General features: G+C 43.4%; 2 protein-coding genes across 2 annotated transcripts in view; one reads left to right on the top strand and one right to left on the bottom strand.

The window, feature by feature from the left end:
• Positions 1-9,452, top strand: part of gabbr2 (gamma-aminobutyric acid (GABA) B receptor, 2) — a 221,219-nt gene extending 211,767 nt beyond the window's left edge. The window contains 7 exon segments of the mRNA XM_042076659.1: positions 1,219-1,293; positions 1,295-1,330; positions 4,642-4,866; positions 5,640-5,822; positions 6,889-7,018; positions 7,406-7,523; positions 9,239-9,452. Of these exon segments, the coding sequence (XP_041932593.1) occupies positions 1,219-1,293; positions 1,295-1,330; positions 4,642-4,866; positions 5,640-5,822; positions 6,889-7,018; positions 7,406-7,523; positions 9,239-9,404 (933 nt within the window). The 3' untranslated portion in view covers positions 9,405-9,452.
• Positions 1-17,500, bottom strand: part of elp2 (elongator acetyltransferase complex subunit 2) — a 52,496-nt gene that overhangs the window by 5,671 nt on the left and 29,325 nt on the right. The gene's annotated exons all lie outside the window — the stretch shown is intronic.

The following is a 17,500-nucleotide window of genomic DNA, read 5'->3' on the forward strand; positions in this document are numbered from 1 at the left end:
TCATCCGTGGGTAAATATTTGTGTGTTATTTTGCGTGCGTCTTGGTGAGAACCCAACAGGCTGTCTCCTTTCATGAAATTGGGGCAAGAGGAAAAATGGGTTATGGAGAACCTGATTTTCCCACTTTCTTCACAGAGGGACCTAGTTTTTCTCTTCTTTTGCGCTCTCTCTCTCTCTCTCTTCTCTTCACCCTCCCTTCTTTCTCTCTCTTCTCCTCTCCAAACGCCCTCTTGAGACGGCCCGAGGACCCCTTAATGATGCAACAGCTTGCTTTTGCATACCAGACATTTGTGTCCCGTGTGAGACTCCTTTCTGTCGTCAACAGCCTTCGCCATCAATAAAGATCCGTCATAAACAAGCCACTGCAACCTCCTTCCTTAAAACCATCGAGTTCTTTTCTTTCTTTTTTTTTTAAATCGAGGAACTCATAAGCAGTCACCAAACGTTCAATTATAATTTCAGTCATCAAGCAAAAAATTCCCAATGCCACCAAACTTCACTGGGAATTCCCCTCACGGGAGAAGGCCATGTGACCAGTTGCCATGGCGCCCGAGTGCTACCCTCTGGTGCTAAATTGGCCCCTAAGTCACTTACGTTACTCTAAGCTGTGTGTGTGTGGGGGGGGGTGTCATGTTAATAACGACCTGTTAGGCTCAGCCATCATTACATCCATGCACGTGTTATTCTGCTCATTTCTTTCGTGGGTTTAACCCCACTTTGGAGGGCAAGGTGATTCTTGTCCCCTCCCTTCGCTCCCAACCAGTCCACCTGAGGTTACTTAGCAACAGGGTCAGTGGCTCGCCTGAATGCTAAGTTATGCCCAAGGGTGTCTCTACAGGGGGTGTCAGGGGATGGGGAATCTCACTGCTCTATTATTGTCTTCACCATGGCCCCGTAGTGAGCAGAATACAGATGTTCATACTAACATTTGTTGTTGTTGTTGTTGTTGTTGCTGTGTGTATGTTTATAATAGCTCTAGCTTGTTAAGGTCAGCGCATTTGTGTTTGACTATTTGCGTGGGTGTAAGTGAGTGGGTGAGTGTTTATAATTATGCTGTTTGTGATCTGTGTTGCCACGGACACAGTTAGTCTTCAGTGTGTCTGTGTGTGCGTGTGTGTATTCGTGCGTGTGTGTGTGTGTATGTGTGTGTGTGTATGCCCACAGTATGTGTGCGTTTCAATCTCCTAACCCTCCTTCTCGTCCTGTGTGTGTTGGCAGCCGGACCCCCAGGGACGAGACATTGCGATTCGGCCCTTCCTGGAGCACTGTGAGAACACACACATGACCATTTGGCCTGGGGATCGTCTACGCCTACAAAGGCCTCCTGATGGTGAGCACGCTCTCCCGGGGCCACGGAGCATGTCAACATGGCCTCCATCTGCTCCCTCTCTCTCCCTCTCTCTATCTATTTACCTATATCTCTTCATCCCTCTCTCCATCTCTCTATCATTTTACCTATATCTCTTAATCCCTCTCTCCATCTCTCTATCATTTTACCTATATCTCTTAATCCCTCTCTCCATCTCTCTATCATTTTACCTATATATCTTCATCCCTCTCTCCATCTCTCTATCTATTTACCTATATCTCTTCATCCCTCTCTCCCTGTATCTATCTCTTTACCTCTATGTCTCCTTCCCCCTCTCCCTCTGTCTATCCATTGATCTATTTATTTACATACTGTATCTATCTATCTATCTATCTATCTATCTATCTACAGTATCTATCTATCTATCTATCTATCTATCTATCTATCTATCTATCTATCTATCTATCTATCTATCTATCTATCTCAAAAACTGGCACTGGCAACACACTCCATCTCTCTGCTCTCTCTAACCCACAATACAGTCCACTCCAATCCAATCCAATATTATGATTTCTCAATGAGCAGGTAAAAAGACATTTGAGCGCGTGTATAATGTGCTGTATTCACTTTTCAAGCCGCCATTCAGAAGCGGGTGCGTTGAATTTGCCTCTAGATTCATTACATTGACGTACGTACTCCACACTCTAACTACTATCTACTTGTCGCCTTTGTAGTCGTGAAGTGTCATCCATATTGCAAATTAGGTGTGTAGTATGCATATTAGGTAGAACCTTCCAAATTAAAAGTCCCTGCCCTCTGCCAAGGACACAGTGAAAAGCCTTCTGTGTTGAAAGAATGAATGAGAATATTTGAAAAAGCCTTTTCTCTTTCAGCAGGTTAATTACCTGTGGGCTAGACTGTTGATTTAGTCGGTGGCGCCAGAGCCCCGTGAATGATTTAAAAAAAAAGGAAGACGAAAGTGGGTAGGGAGAAAATGAAGAGCGGCTCCTTTCTTGACGAGCTCGGTGCCCTCTGTAGAATTGAGTTGGCCCCTTTGTTTGCGGAGGTAAGATGGCTGGCGGTGTGAGTGGCGGGCTGGATTCACTGTCAGGAGCTCACCCCTGTGTGTGTGTGTGTGTGTGTGTGTGTGTGTGTGTGTGTTTGAGGGAGAGATAGGTGTCTGTGAATGTGTATGTTAAACAGAGAGAGAGAGAGAGAGAGAGAGAGAGTGTGTGTGTGTGTGTGTGTGTGTGTGTGTGTGTGTGTGTGTGTGTGTGTGTGTGTGTGTGTGTGTGTGTGTGTGTGACGCTGCACTGGAACTCACAGGGAGGGATGTGCTCTGCGTCATCACCAGTGCCACCGCACACACTGCTGTGTCTCTCACTGGGGCTGTTTGTTTATATACACTGTCTCACTTCACTTTCTGTCTGACACACACACACACACACACACACACACTCTCTCTCTCTCTCTCTCTCTCTCTCTCTGTTTAACATACACATTCACAGACACCTATCTCTCCCTCAAACACACACACACACACACACACACACACACACACACACACACACACACACACACACACACACACACACACACACTCACTCACTCACTCACTCACACACACTCACAATTTGTTTCCATTCCCCTATTTGAGCAAGCCACAGGTGGAGTAACACCTCAGCTGAGACAACATGTCATGAGGTAGAAATAATGTGCATTGCAACAGAAGAGGAAGGAATAGAGAGAGAGAGAGAAAGAGAGAGAGAGAGAGAGAGAGAGAAGGAAAGAGCAGAGGCGGAGGAGAGGTGGAGGTTATTACGGTTCAGTAACAGCTTGGCCTCTATATTTGAATTGAAGGACTAATTGTGAAAGCCATATAGTGTGCTATACTATACTGTAGACCTAAGAAAACTACAGAGAGATAAGACACAAGAGAGTAGAATGAGGGGACAGAGGAAGTGGAAATAGAGCGAGAAGAGTGAGTTCTGAAGGCAGTTCACTAAGCCCCGTAGACGTGGATTAAAACGACTGGAGCTGGAGAAGAACCTGCAGAGTCTCAGCTCACTTACGGTTCACGTGTTTGGGAGCGTGCAGGTCCTTAAGCGGATCCAAAAGGTGCATTCAGTAGAACCATCCCCCCTCCGCTGCGGAGGATTGTGGTTCTTAGAAAAGTTAACATTGTTTGGGTTGCAGGGTGATTTATGCCCCACATGGCTTAGGCTGCCATGTGATGCACACAAAAAGAATTACATTGTGAGGTTTTTTTTCTGATCAGAAACGGAAGACGTTTCGGTGTTTATTATTTATTTAACCTCCATCTTGCTGCAGCAGATTTTTGAAGTTGTTGCCAAGGACTTTCAGTTGTCCTCTCAGCCTGCTAGCATGCTGTCCATGTTTCATTAACCAGTAAATTGAAAGCAATAATTTCACTCACGTGCTTAAGTGCACAATGACAAGTTGAATCTAATCTAATCTACAATTTCCCACATTTCATTTACATATAAATGTATAGAGATATTTGTGTATTGGTGCTCTTGGTATGGGTCCACAGGACATGGGTGAATGTGACCCATATTAAAATCAGAGGACCATTATACACGTATGTGAACTCATGCTGTTCACCCTTCACTCAGCATGCATTGTAAAGTCACATCACTTATGGATGCAGTCTTTGATTATACTCCATTACACTTTTTGTTGAGTTCAGTGGGATTCTTTATAAAGCTTACGTAACACAGAAAGGTGGGTGTATTTTATAGTTTGATTGGGCCTTTAACAAGCTTTCGCTAGGATCGAGGACTGCCTTTAAAGAAACATAACTAAAATTCCTTCTCTAACGGCTTCTACACACAGTTGCATGCGTTGCAGTGCTGGAGACGCATCCCATTCACTTTACATGGTCATCCGTTGCCGAACTGAATTGTGGTTCCGTTGCGTCGCGTTTCTCCCGTCGTTCACGTTGAGAAGTTCAGCTGTTGCTGCACCGACAGACGGCGCCGGCCAATCAAATTACGGTTATACTTCAAGTTCAAGTCATTTGCATAGCTACCGTCGGGAACACCCACTGGCATGCGTTGACGGAACGCAACTGTGTGTAGAAGCCGTAACACCATCACCATCCTCTTTGACACACACACATAAGTAGTCATGTGACCTTAACATCTTATGTCATGTGCTGATCATGTGATTTCTTTGTGTGTATGACAACTGTAAATAGTGTTTGAAAGGCTTGTCAGTTTTCTTTTAAATTGTCGAGAGATTATGACAAATGCTTTAAAAACGTCTGTCCAACCCTTTGTGTTGTCCACTCTTCCCTGACCGCTCTGTAGCTGTTTGGCTGTTTCCTGGCCTGGGAGACGCGCAACGTGAGCATCCCGGCGCTCAACGACAGCAAGTACATCGGCATGAGCGTCTACAACGTGGGCATTATGTGCATCATCGGAGCCGCCGTCTCCTTCCTCACCCGTGACCAGCCCAATGTCCAGTTCTGCATTGTGGCCCTGGTCATCATCTTCTGCAGCACCATCACGCTCTGCCTGGTGTTCGTGCCCAAGGTGGGTGTGTGTGTTCATGCCCAAGGTGGGTGTAGGTGTGGGTGTGGGTGGTAATGCGGGAGTTCGTGCCCAAGGTGGGTGTAGGTGTGGGTGGTAGTGCGGGAGTTCGTGCCCAAGGTGAGTGTAGGTGTGGGTGTGGGTGGTAATGCGGGAGTTCATGCCCAAGGTGGGTGTAGGTGTGGTTGGTAATACGGGAGTTCGTGCCCAAGGTGGGTGTAGGTGTGGTTGTGGGTGGTAGTGCGGGAGTTCATGGCCAAGGTGGGTGTGGGTGTAGGTGTGGGTGGTAGTGCGGTAGTTCATGGCCAAGGTGGGTGTAGGTGTGGGTGTGGGTGGTAGTGCGGGAGTTCGTGCCCAAGGTGGGTGTAGGTGTGGGTGTGGGTGGTAGTGCGGGGATGTTCATGGCCAAGGTGGGTATGGGTGTAAGTGTGGGTGGTAGTGCGGTAGTTCATGGCCAAGGTGGGTATGGGTGTAGGTGTAGGTGTGGGAGCTAGTGCCAGTGCATGTGCCTGCCAAGCGGGGCAATCGATGTTGGTGGTAAAGTGGGCAATTATGCTGGATTACTAATCAATCTTTTATGGAGGACTCATAAATGTCGGTGTCCTATGGCGGATGGTAGGCTCAGATGATGGATGCTTACTGCTTATTGAGGGTCCGTGAAATTATACTGGTTTCAGATCTATAAACTTCTCAGGTTTTTTACGGTTTTGAGTTTTACTGCTTGTTTTCCTCTAAAGTGGTTCCTCTCGTCTGTCTCGTTTCATGTCATGCCATAGTTCATCACCATGAGGACGAACCCAGACGCAGCCACGCAGAACCGGAGGTTAAAGTTCACACAGAACCAGAAGAAGGAGGACTCCAAGACCTCCACGTCGGTGACCAGCGTCAACCAGGCCAACACGTCGCGCCTCGACGGCCTTCAGACGGACAACCACCGCCTGCGGATGAGAATAACAGAGGTGAGCCCCGCGCTGAAGAAGTACACTGCTTCCACACCCTTTTTCTAGTTTAAGTTCACCTTGCAAACCTCACAGAGTTAAGGTTTGTATGTTTATGGTTTTTGGTAATGAAAATGCATTATTTTCACTGTTGATATCAGGGTTGTGCACAATTCAAATTGCAATTCTTCTTCCTGTTTGCTACCTCAATTGAAATGCAACTGAAATTCCAGAATTTAATTGGAATTTTAGAGCCAGTTTCAATTCAATTCTGGAATTTTGCACTGGTTGATATTTGACATTGTTATTGTATTTATTGGTAGTGCTGTTACTATTAAAGTATTATTTTACTTATTATTTTACTTTCTTGCCAGAGTAACAGGGTGAGCACACAAGCAGAGAGTAAGATGTTGCCCAACAAATGAAGTTCATTCCCTATAGAGACATGACATGTACTCCACAGTTACAGTAACTGGAGGTCACAGCTTTAGTAGACGGGAGAGTGAGAATATCTCGGTGGAAACCAGATGTCTTGTATGACTTTTGACAAGGACAGTGAAGTTGGATGTAAGTGCACATACTTACAACCATAAATTTTAGATGACTGCCCTTGTGTGATATAAGGAAACATCACAGTTTGTACTGTGGAATCACATAATGAATCACCATCAGTGGGAACATCATACAATATACAGTAACTGTAGTGTGTCAGAGATGTGTATTTAAGTTGAGGACAAAACACAAACATGCTTACCACCTTAACCATTATTAAAACAGTCTGAAAGTCGCCGTTTTCAGTCATTCAGAGTTTCATGTTGCTGGCATTTGAACTCTTCGGCATCAAGGCCTTACAGTAGCATGTGTGACCTCCTTTTTAACATGTGTAGTTTGCATAACAAATTCATAAAGATGTGACACTTTGCGACAGCTTCAGTGTTGGAGCAGCGATGCTGTCTAAAAGGTTGTGCTTGAGGATGACCTACATACACCTACACCTACACACAACTCAACTCAACTCAACTCAGGAGTGAAGTCTCTTCTCACTCTATTATTGACACTGAGGTGCTTTTTATTTTTGTGTCTCCAGCTTGACAAGGAGTTGGAGGAGGTGACCATGCAGTTGCAGGACACGCCTGAGAAGACCCCTTACATCAAGCAGAACCACTACCAGGACCTCAACAACATTCTCAGCATAAGCAACTTCACAGAGGGCAAAGGTGAGAGTCTTGAGTCCCCATCACAATGGGTTCTTCAGGTTCTGTGCTGTTCCTGTGTGGGTTTTCTGAAAGCACTTTTGGTCACTTTTTACTTGGATGGTCTCCCATAGACTATCTATCACTGCTCCTACTATTAATAAACTGTTGACGTTCTGTTAACAACAATTTATGGTTAAGATTAGCGTTAGGGGTTTGGTTAAGGTGATGTTCAGTTCCTGTTCAACAATAATTTTAAAGACTGAACTTGAATTTAAACAAACCATGTGTGAAGTCTGTGTAGTTGATAAAGTGTTGTGTTACTTTATTTGTTGTAGAAGTAATGAAAAGAAAGGATGTCAACAATAAAAAAATAAATGGCACTGAGTTTTTATCTGATCCACTCTGCAGAAGGTGAGAAGTCCGTCCTGAAGAACCATCTGGAACAGAAGCCGCAGGCCCAGTGGGGCTCCATGGATCCTTCTAGAATAAGCAGAGGTCCATTGGAGGACATTAACTCACCTGAGCAGTGAGTAGCCGTCACAGTTCCTCCCCCTACGCTAGCCACTTTAGAAACACATGGGAAAGGAGGAAAGGAGGGAATTTAAACTAGTCTGTGTATGTGATATTGCCACGTTTGTTGTTGAACTGAAGAAACGGATAAAGAGATTATTTTATGTCGTACAACGGCGCAGGAATATTGATGTCATCAAGTGGGAGGGGAGGGTGAGTGAAAAAAAGAGAACCCTGTTTCATGCATCACTGCAATCGGCCCCAGTTTTGTTAATCCAGAATGAGAGAGAGCGAGAGAGAGAGAGAGAGAGTGCGAGAGAGAGAGAGAGAGAGAGAGAGAGAGAGAGAAAAAGAGCGAGCTCTTACATAACCTGTGATGTACAACCACCGATGGAAGCAGCGAGGCCTGAAAATAGACAGTGGCACAACAGTGCAGAAATTCTCAGAGCTTTTCCCTCCCCGCATAAATGTTTGATCACATGTACAGGGCAAGACAGAGAGAGAGAGAGAGGAATGGAGGGAGAGAGAGGGATGAAGGGAGAGAGAGAGAGAACGTGAGAAAGTATAAGTAAAAAGGAGGGGAGCACACAAGCAGAGAGTTAGATGTTGCCCAACAAATAAAGTTCAGTCTCCTATATAGACATGGCATGCACACCACAGCTTCAGTGGATGGGAGGGGAGGAAGCAAGTGTCATGCAATGAAGATTTATTCTCCTGTCTCCTCCCGTTGCTATGACATGCTCTTGTACCGGGTAGGTTGAAGTTACCACAATGCCTGTGGACGGACTTGAATTTTTGTATTGATACGAGATACTAAAATAGTATCCATTTTTCTTTTTATTATTTTTTAGTAATTTGAGTAAAAAGTAAGACCTATTTTTATTAGTACACCAAAATACAAAAGTACATTTATGATGCAGTTCATGATGCAGAAGAACAACCAAATTTGTTTTTTTATGTAACCGGCATTATCGTTACGCAATTGCCTTCTGTGCCATGGGGTGCACACACAGTAGCAGCCCAAGCACGAAAACATCCCAGGAAGCTCTAAATCAGGAGCCCAGTGCATTGTGGGTTAGTGGGGAAGAGGGCTGCACATGCAGCCTCAGCATGTGGTGGATACTCAGGGGGGCGATCACCAGCAAGTCGACAACATTTTTATGTCTGCCGCAAGACAAATTAAAGCAGGCTAAGAGAAAAAGGGAGTTCTAAAGATGCAAGCAGAAAAGAAAAGTGCCGATGTGAGAGTAGTGAATGTATCTGTATGCTTTCCTATGCTGTGTGTTCTGCTGACACTACTGAGCAAGTGAAACTGTAAACCTTATTGTATGTGGCGGTGCATGTATAATAGAGGAGAGTTGTGGCACATATGACAAAAACTGTAATGTCACGGTTAGCCTTCAAGGATAGGCGCATAAAAACTTTTACAGGTTTAACAGCCGAAGACTTTACTGTTGGCCATTCAAGCTGTCTCATGCTATGTGGTTACAACCTTAACTGCCTCAAATCTACAGTGTGTCATGCATTGCTTTTTCCCCCCCCATCGGTTTTACCAGTGCCTTCAAACTACAAATCTGGCATGTGCTCTCTCTCTCTCCTCTCTCTCTCTCTCTCTCTCTCTCTCTCTCTCTCTCTCTCTCTCTCTCTCTCTCTCTCTCTCTCTCTCTCTCTCTCTCTCTCTCTCTCTCTCTCTCTCTCTCTCTCTCTCTCTCTCTCGCTCTCTCCTTACAGTGTCCAGCGCCGGCTCTCTTTGCAGCTGCCCATCCTGCACCACGCGTACCTGCCCTCCATAGGGGGGGTGGACGCCAGCTGCAGCAGCCCCAACGCCAGCCCCGGATCCAGCCCGCGGCACAGACACATGCCCCCCTCCTACCGGGTCATGGTGTCGGGCCTGTGAGGAATACCCTCTGACCCCCCCTCCACCCACCCCCACTTGCCTCCAACCCAACACGTTCTTCTTTGCCCCCCCCCCCCCCCCCTCCCCCACATACCCCACCCACACTTCAGCTCCTCTCTTCTACTACCCCCCCCCCCCATCCCCCCTTTTATAACACGAGGAACCGGAAGAATAAGAAGACGAATGAATGGACTGAATTGATCAGCGATTAAAAGGATGAGAGGAGGCATCATACCACACGTTCCAAGGTCCGACACATCCAACTCCCTCCGTCCAGCCACTAGCATCAGAGAATGGACTGATCGTCATGGGCTGAGAGTTGCTGGTGGGGTGTGGGGGGTGGGAGAGTCCCAGTGGTGGTCACCACGGAGGTGCTCACATGTCTCATGGTCTACTGCGGAGATCACTTGCGTTTTCCTTTGAACCCAACCCACCCCACCCCACCCCACCCCTTCCGTGATCCTCCCCATTGCTCCCTGGACTGCAGAGAGGAGCGGCAGAGGACCCCACTGACCTGTAGCCTTATCTGCTTCAAAAGGGTTTCCGTTTTTTGATTTTTTTATTTCATCATTTTTCATTTATTTTATATGAAGTATGTCTTGGGTTTCCTCACTAAAAAACTTGAGCAGGTTGTGAACTCGTCTGATGTTTTAGTAGTGCACTGATGTTGTCCATCGTAAGAGATGTGACCAGAGTTTTCATCCCAGGCCATAGAGCTGCCAACAGACATGTAAATACCATGCATTTTACACCAGATCTCAGTAAGCTTCTAATAGGAATGCCACATTTTGCTGTCCAGGAAATTATGAGAAGTTTCTTAAAAACAACATATTGATATTGGAAGCCAGAAAAGTCAAAACTGATTTGAATGAGGCTAAACATTTTAGCAAAACGTAATATCTGCCTCATGGGAACATAAGAAAACTGGTAAATTAAATGTTTTTGTAAATCCAATACATCATCCGAAACTGGGGCCAACGGTGTGTACTAGCTCACTCAACATGGAGTGAGCTAGTACACACTTCAGATTCTTTTTCACGTTTGCTAAATTTGCACCATCATTTCTATTTGGTTTCTGTTTTTTTTTTTTTTTTTTTTCTGTTTTTACCTTTAGAGTGATCTGTGACCTATTATGGTTCACACAACATCATGTGCTGTGCATATGACTCAAGAGTGGGTGGGGGCGGCTACACAATAAAAAAATAAAAAAACAGAGACCTCACAGTACAGTTCAAGGGGAGTCTGGTGGAAGAAAAAGACCTTTGTATGTGCACACCAACACTCACAGGCACAGAATGAATCTTTTTCTTTTCCTCCTGTATCTCCTGGTAACGTTGGGGTGAATCTCGCTGATTTGGTCCGTGGGCCAGTCTTCCATAGCAGCTGGGTGTCTGTTCTCCAACTGGGGGGTGAGGGATGACCAAAATCCTTTATGGGCACAGGGAGGCAAGAAGATAGACGCGGCCGCAGAGCAGTGGACAGAGCGTGGTTGGTCACTATTTATCTGAAGAAGGAAAAAAAAGTGTGTATCGATGCAAGGGTGCTAGTGGGGTCAATGCGACGAAGCGAAACACAAGGGTTTTGTCATGTGCCTGCAGCAAGGAAAGGGTGAATATATGAAGGCTGGATGCCGCTGGTGTGCAACTAGACTGCAGTTTGGAGTGTAATAATAACTGCGCTTCAGTAAGGGAAAAAAAAAACTCAATGATGGAAGATGGACTGGCCAGTGGGAATTCATATCCAGCTATCAAGCCAGTCGTTCGGTCCTTAGACGCTCATGATGGTTGTTTTTATTTTATTTTTTTCCCATTTCTATTATCATCTTTTATACTGTTATTTTTGGTTTGTTTTGTTTTCAATCAGGAAAAGCGAACACCTGTCAAACCCTTCTAGATGTGACTCAAGCCAAAAAATATATATGGGCTGGTGGGGGGGGGGGCATTTGATTGAGATCCCATGGTTGTCAGCCTATCCTCCCTCTCACAACAGACTGATTCAGTCCAGAAGAAAAGCACAGAGTGGTGTTTTTAAAATAAATCATCCGGCGCTAAGCAACAGTGAACATACCTCATAGTTGCTATAGAGATGCAAGTCAGTGCTGTGAAATTTTACCCAAAGTCTTGCATAAATAGTGTGTAGAAGAAACACACCAACACACAAATACACACTCATAGCAGTTGTCTGACAATTCTTTTGTAAATCTGTGACGGGACAACAAACAAGAAATGTATTCCGAATACCAACTTTTTTTTTTGATAAGCTATGTATTATCAATATCTACAAAGATTTGTTCAGCAAAATATCTCACCATTGGTGTCTTGGTTTTAGTTTATGTTTGTTGAGCGCTGTGCCTGTTGTTGAATATTGGTCCCCTACAGGAAATGTTAAACGTCACTTCAGCCGGGTTAAGGAACATGACACAGATAATCTCAAGAGTGGATCAAGACAGCAGATAACACAAAAACGCTTCCCGGATGTTCTCCCAGCGGGAGAGACCGGGTATGGGTTCAGAACTACGGCTGATCCCTCGTCTCGGGCCTGGGAAAGCCTGGTTAGTCTGAGCACTTTCTACAAACTGTCAGGCTGCTCTGACATTTGTGAAGCCAAGGCCTCTCGACCTTTACCAGTCAGACGGCAGCAGCCACTAAACAAAACAAAGCAAAACAAAACAAACAAAAAGACACTGGGATTTGTTGTTTCTTCAGAGACACACATTTTTATATATATATATTACATTACATGTGATTGTGTACTACATCTTGCTGATGCCCTGATGGTGTCTGTATATGGAAATATTTGGTATTCGGCTTCCTGAAGATGGCATGAAATAAAATGTTAAAGTCACATAGAGTTAGTTCCGTTTGTGCGACTGTCGTGACCAAAATTTCACTTCCAATTTCACAATTTCCGAGTCCCTCCCACGTCACACACACACCAAATCACTCCAGAACTCTACAATCATCATGAGTCCATTAAAGACCAACACCAATGGACATCATGCAGTCTGTCTTCAGAGCCAGGTGTCACAGTAAATTAACTCCCATTATACAGTGGTCGTACGCTGTTGTGTTGTATGTAGACCGAGTTTCTTCATAAGACGAGAGTTGGTAAAAAGAGCACAACATGAACAGGACCTATCTATGAACACCATCAGAAATGGAGTCTGAGAAGCGACCATCTGTTGTTGACGACAGAAAAAGCCAAACATTGGCATCGTTCGTTTGCTTATAGGTTGTATGTCCTACGTACGTTATTGTCTATAATGCACCCAAAGTAGGTCAGTTAAATGGTGATGGCAAAAGGGCTTACATACTTCAGTGAACTGATTATTTGGTGGATTTGGTCCATTCATTTATTTTATTCTTTGATTTGAATCAAAAAGATCATATTTCTTCCTAATAAGATGTGCAGACATAATGAAAAACAATACTGTGCAAAAGTCTTAGGAGGTGCATGGACATTCTGTATTGCAATCCCCCCCCGAAAAAAAAATGTGCTGAAATATGGGCTTTTTCCCCTTAAGTCTCCAAATGTGGTGGCCAATAAACTAGCGCATTTTGAAATAAATTTAGTAAGTAGTCAACAAGTTAGAAATCATTGAAAAATATCAGTTTCATTAAGGCAATACAGTTTTTTAAAAAAATTGACATACGCTGTTTTAGCTTAGAAGAATCCAAAGATCCAGACTTTTTATACATGAGAGGAAAGGGGAGAATATACTTAAGACTTTTGCACAGAACTGTTGTGTCAAAATACACAAAAAACAGGCAAAGCTACATCTATAGTTATAATACATATATATTTCCATAGTATATGTCACTATCATATATGGTATTCTATGCATAGATTGTTGAATTTATTTTAAATGTATTTTCTTAATAAATTCTAACAGTGCAGAACATAGCATTTATGAAAGTGGCAATAAAATTGTTCTCAGATATAGCCTACATTGAGAGAATAAGAGACGCTAAACAGATGAACAAAAAAGGATGAAATGCAAAAGCATATATTTTAATAGCAAATATATGAATTATTTCAAATGCATCTTCACTGGAAGGAAAGACTGTCGAATCCAGCGCCTCCACACTGCTTGTTGCAACAATTTTTTGTTCCTTACAGTGTGTGTGTACATGTGTTTATGTACTGTAATGTATAGATTATGTTTAATGACAAGCCGTGTACATTGAACCTCTGCACAGGAACCACAAGGACATGTTCAAAAACCATTGATTGTTCTCAGAGGTTAGGTCACATGTCTCAATGTGCAGGACTTGCCTTTGCCTTGTGTTGTTGACATTTAGACAAAAAAAAAGACAAAAAAAAACTCAGCACAATGTTTGTTGTGTAACACCGACCACATCCTCTGTTCTAGAATGATCAGCAGGATATTCCAAGAATGGAAACTAGACCAGTGAAAAGCCTAGCTGACTCATTTAACTCTGAGTATGTAGTAATTCTCCTAATATAAGAGTCCTATGGTCTCATTCTCCCTGCAAAGCATTGGTCTCTTCTATTAGGCAGTTCACCACTTACTCAGAGTTTACTGAACCAGGCTTGTCACAAATCCATGTTCTTGGAATATGCCCCCAGGTGTTTGCATATTTGGCTGTTGAGATTCGGGTCAGGTCATGTGTTGCTTGGTGCCCTGTGATTCACAGACGACAGTACATTTATATAACAATACAATAGGATTATCCACACAAAGCTGTTTACTGTTTACTTGCGCTTTTGTTTAGGGACAATCTCAAATTTCAGTTTTATCTTTCAATTATTACTTGACAAGTGAACTAAATGTAAGTTTACCCTATTGTCTCATACTTTTTTTAACTTCCATTTGTTTTGAAACTGATAACCACAAGAAAAAATAAGTAAAGACAGAGGTGGTCCACTACTATATGGAGGTCTTCATGGCATAACTTTTTTTTAAGAGTCTTATAGGCAATAAAGGCTACAACAAGGCCCATCCTTTTGTGAAACACCTCTTAAAACTTTTGTTGTTCCTCTATAAAGGTATTTATTTCTTTGATCTGTCATGTTGGGACATTGCTCAATGGGGCTCTACGAATCAATAATACTGTACAACATTTTTGAACAAAGGTTGGGTCAGGATGTAAAACTGTTTATAGGTTATTGGCCTGTTCTCCAAGGGACAGTTGTATGGCGATACACAGGCCACCTCAGAATATGAGAAAGACAAACTTATCTCGCTGTACATATTGTATACAATACATTTTTTCTGTAGAGGTATTATTATATGAATAGTGTGTGTGTGTATGTGTATGAGTGTATGTGTGTGTGTGTGAGAGTGTGTATGGGGTGGGAAAGTGTTGTGAAAAATGAAAAGATCAAAAAAAAAGAAAAAAAAAATCAAAAACCTGAATGTTGGAGGTGAGTGTGGTTGTTCGCCACTCAGTTACCATGTATACCGTCTCCACGTTTACATAGCGCTAATAGACTGCTGTTCTGTGTTCAGTGCTGGGCTATATCTCTCTCTCTTTTTTTATTTTCAGACACACACATACACATACACACATCTTAACATTCGTGCCCATCAAGAACAAGGAGATTCACCATTTTTTTTTATTATTATTTATTCAGTTTACATTTGTTTGCTTTCTTTTTGTGTCTTTTCTAAAAATAAAAAAAAATAAAAAACGTGCTATTAGACGTGCACTGATGTTCTGCTTTGTGTGACGGCACACATGAGTTTTTTTTTTTTTTTTTTTTTTCAAAAATAAAAGTGGATGTGATCATTTCATATTCATGTACCCCGTAAAACTGCATGGAATCATTACATTTTTAATAAATTATTGCAAAAACTGGTTTATTAATAAAATGACAAAAAATGACTCTTCTGTCCATCATTGACTGGTCACACAATATACTGGAACATAAGGTTGAAAATCTATAGTATACAAGTGGTTGAAAAACAGCATTCACAGCAACTATAAGACCTACTTTTCTACAAAAAGGAGAATATAGTCATTCTGCTTGACTTTATATACTTTCTACACTTGCACTCAAGATACACACACACACACACTCTCTTTACATTGAGGCCAATGAATAATGAACATGGACATGGCCTGTTTGGCAAAGAGCGTGAAGGGACAAGGTGTGTGTGTGTGTGTGTCTTCAGGCACAACTTGCTGTATTTATCCTATGCTCAAATATTCAGTATGCCAGTACAGCACATGGGGGGCTCTGGGGCCAGGATACACTCCCAGCCACCGGCCATCTCTGCTGGGGCAAATGCAGCTGCCGCAACGCTAAGCCATGTCCACTAATGCCCGGCCAATAGCCTTTAATTCCTCCTCATTGTGGGATCACTTTGGGGGATGGAGGTGGAGGGTCAGACAACAGTACAGTACAGATCACAGCAGCCAGAAAACCCTCAATGCACTTTTCACCCAAATCTGTTCTCCAGGTTCAAGGCTTTAGTTACCGCAGTAATCCAGCTAAAGATGACTTTTGGCTTCATAGAATAACACTCAGGTGGGCTGAACTGTCTAAAAAGACTGGTCATCAGACATTGATTACTCTATATAGTGCAGTTTCTATTAAGCACCACAGCCTATATAATATGCAAGTTACTACTAAATGTAAAGCTCCGTTTGTATAGTCCACTTCACAAACACGAGGTTGCTTTAAAACGTAGAAGGGGAAGAGAAATAAAAAAAAAAAGAAAAGATGAGTTCAGATTTAGAGAGGAGGAACAATCGTGAAAGGACTGAGAGGGGGGGGGGGGGGGGGGGTCCCGAAGTCTGGAGGTTAAATGTCTTGGGGAGGTGTAAACTATAACCAGCTTGGCAGTAAAGGACACTTTTTTTTCTATTTTTAATCCCGCTTTGTAGCCAGTCCCAGTAATATCCCACTCTCAGCAACAACCCGCCCAGGTAATATTCTGTCCTCAGCAACACTGTCATATTCCTCTTTATTTCATTTTCACGATTCTCACCATAAAAGCGTCATGCTATCCGCCTTCATGCTATCGGTATCACCGTTAGCAGCCAGGTCACATGCTGGCCAAGGTAATCCAATCACTTGAGAGCCTTTTAACCCTGTGTGATAGGGAAATGGGATATGCTAAGAAGGTGAATAAATGAATAGATCGAGTGACGAGAACGTCTTCATCACTTTCAGGCTTAAAGGGCTACAGGGACTCAGGGCTACAGGGACGGGGAAAGTATCTGGGAAATCCTGCTGTTTCATATGTAAAATGTCACCATGTACGCTTGGTATGATCAAGAGTTATGACCAATACCTACGACATGTCATGAATGATTGATGAAGCAACCGCATTCACATTGGATAAGAATAGATTTGCAAGGCTTTATATGCCTTTATAAAAAATAAATCTGACAGTAAAAAAATTTGTCATTTTGTCTAGATGTGAATGTGAGTGCATGCACATGTCTCTCTCTATATATCTGTGTGTGTGTATGTGTGTGTGTGTGTGTACTGTATAAAGCCAACACTGTGAACCTATATTGCAAACCATTGACAGTTTTGCCCTCAAAGAGTATAACTTCAAAGCAAAAGCAGCACTTAAAAGGGACATTGAACCGTATTTGTGCACAGTAAGGCCATTGGGGACAATGGCTATCGCATGCAAGGCCATGTATACCACCATTTTCATACCATTCCAACACACCTAGTGCTCACTGGTGTGGGATGCTGCGCTTTACTGATCAGAGTACAAAGCAATGTAATTGAGTTCACAGGCATACGACCTTCACATCGAATTAAACGCAGACAGAGAGAGAGACAGAGAGAGAGAGAGAGAGAATAGAGGGAGAAAGTGAGAGAGTGACACAAAGGGGGCTCTGAGAAAAGGAGTGAGAGAAAGAAAAGAGTGAAAGGGGGAAATGGGAGAGAGAACGAGAGAGAGCGAGAGCTGGCCCCTAATGCACTGTATTCAGCTGCTGAGCGACTCCACGCAGGGCTCTGACTAACGACCTCTCATTCATCACCGCAGTGGGGCCTGGCCGACAGCTCATACCTCAGCCGCTCAAACCTGCAACTAACGCACAATTCCGTTTCCGGAATGTTCCTCTGCAGTCACCGCGCTGACACCCAGCCATTTGCTCTCCTCA

The sequence above is a fragment of the Alosa sapidissima genome, chromosome 21 (assembly GCF_018492685.1).
Source record: "Alosa sapidissima isolate fAloSap1 chromosome 21, fAloSap1.pri, whole genome shotgun sequence".
NCBI lineage: Eukaryota > Metazoa > Chordata > Actinopteri > Clupeiformes > Clupeidae > Alosa > Alosa sapidissima.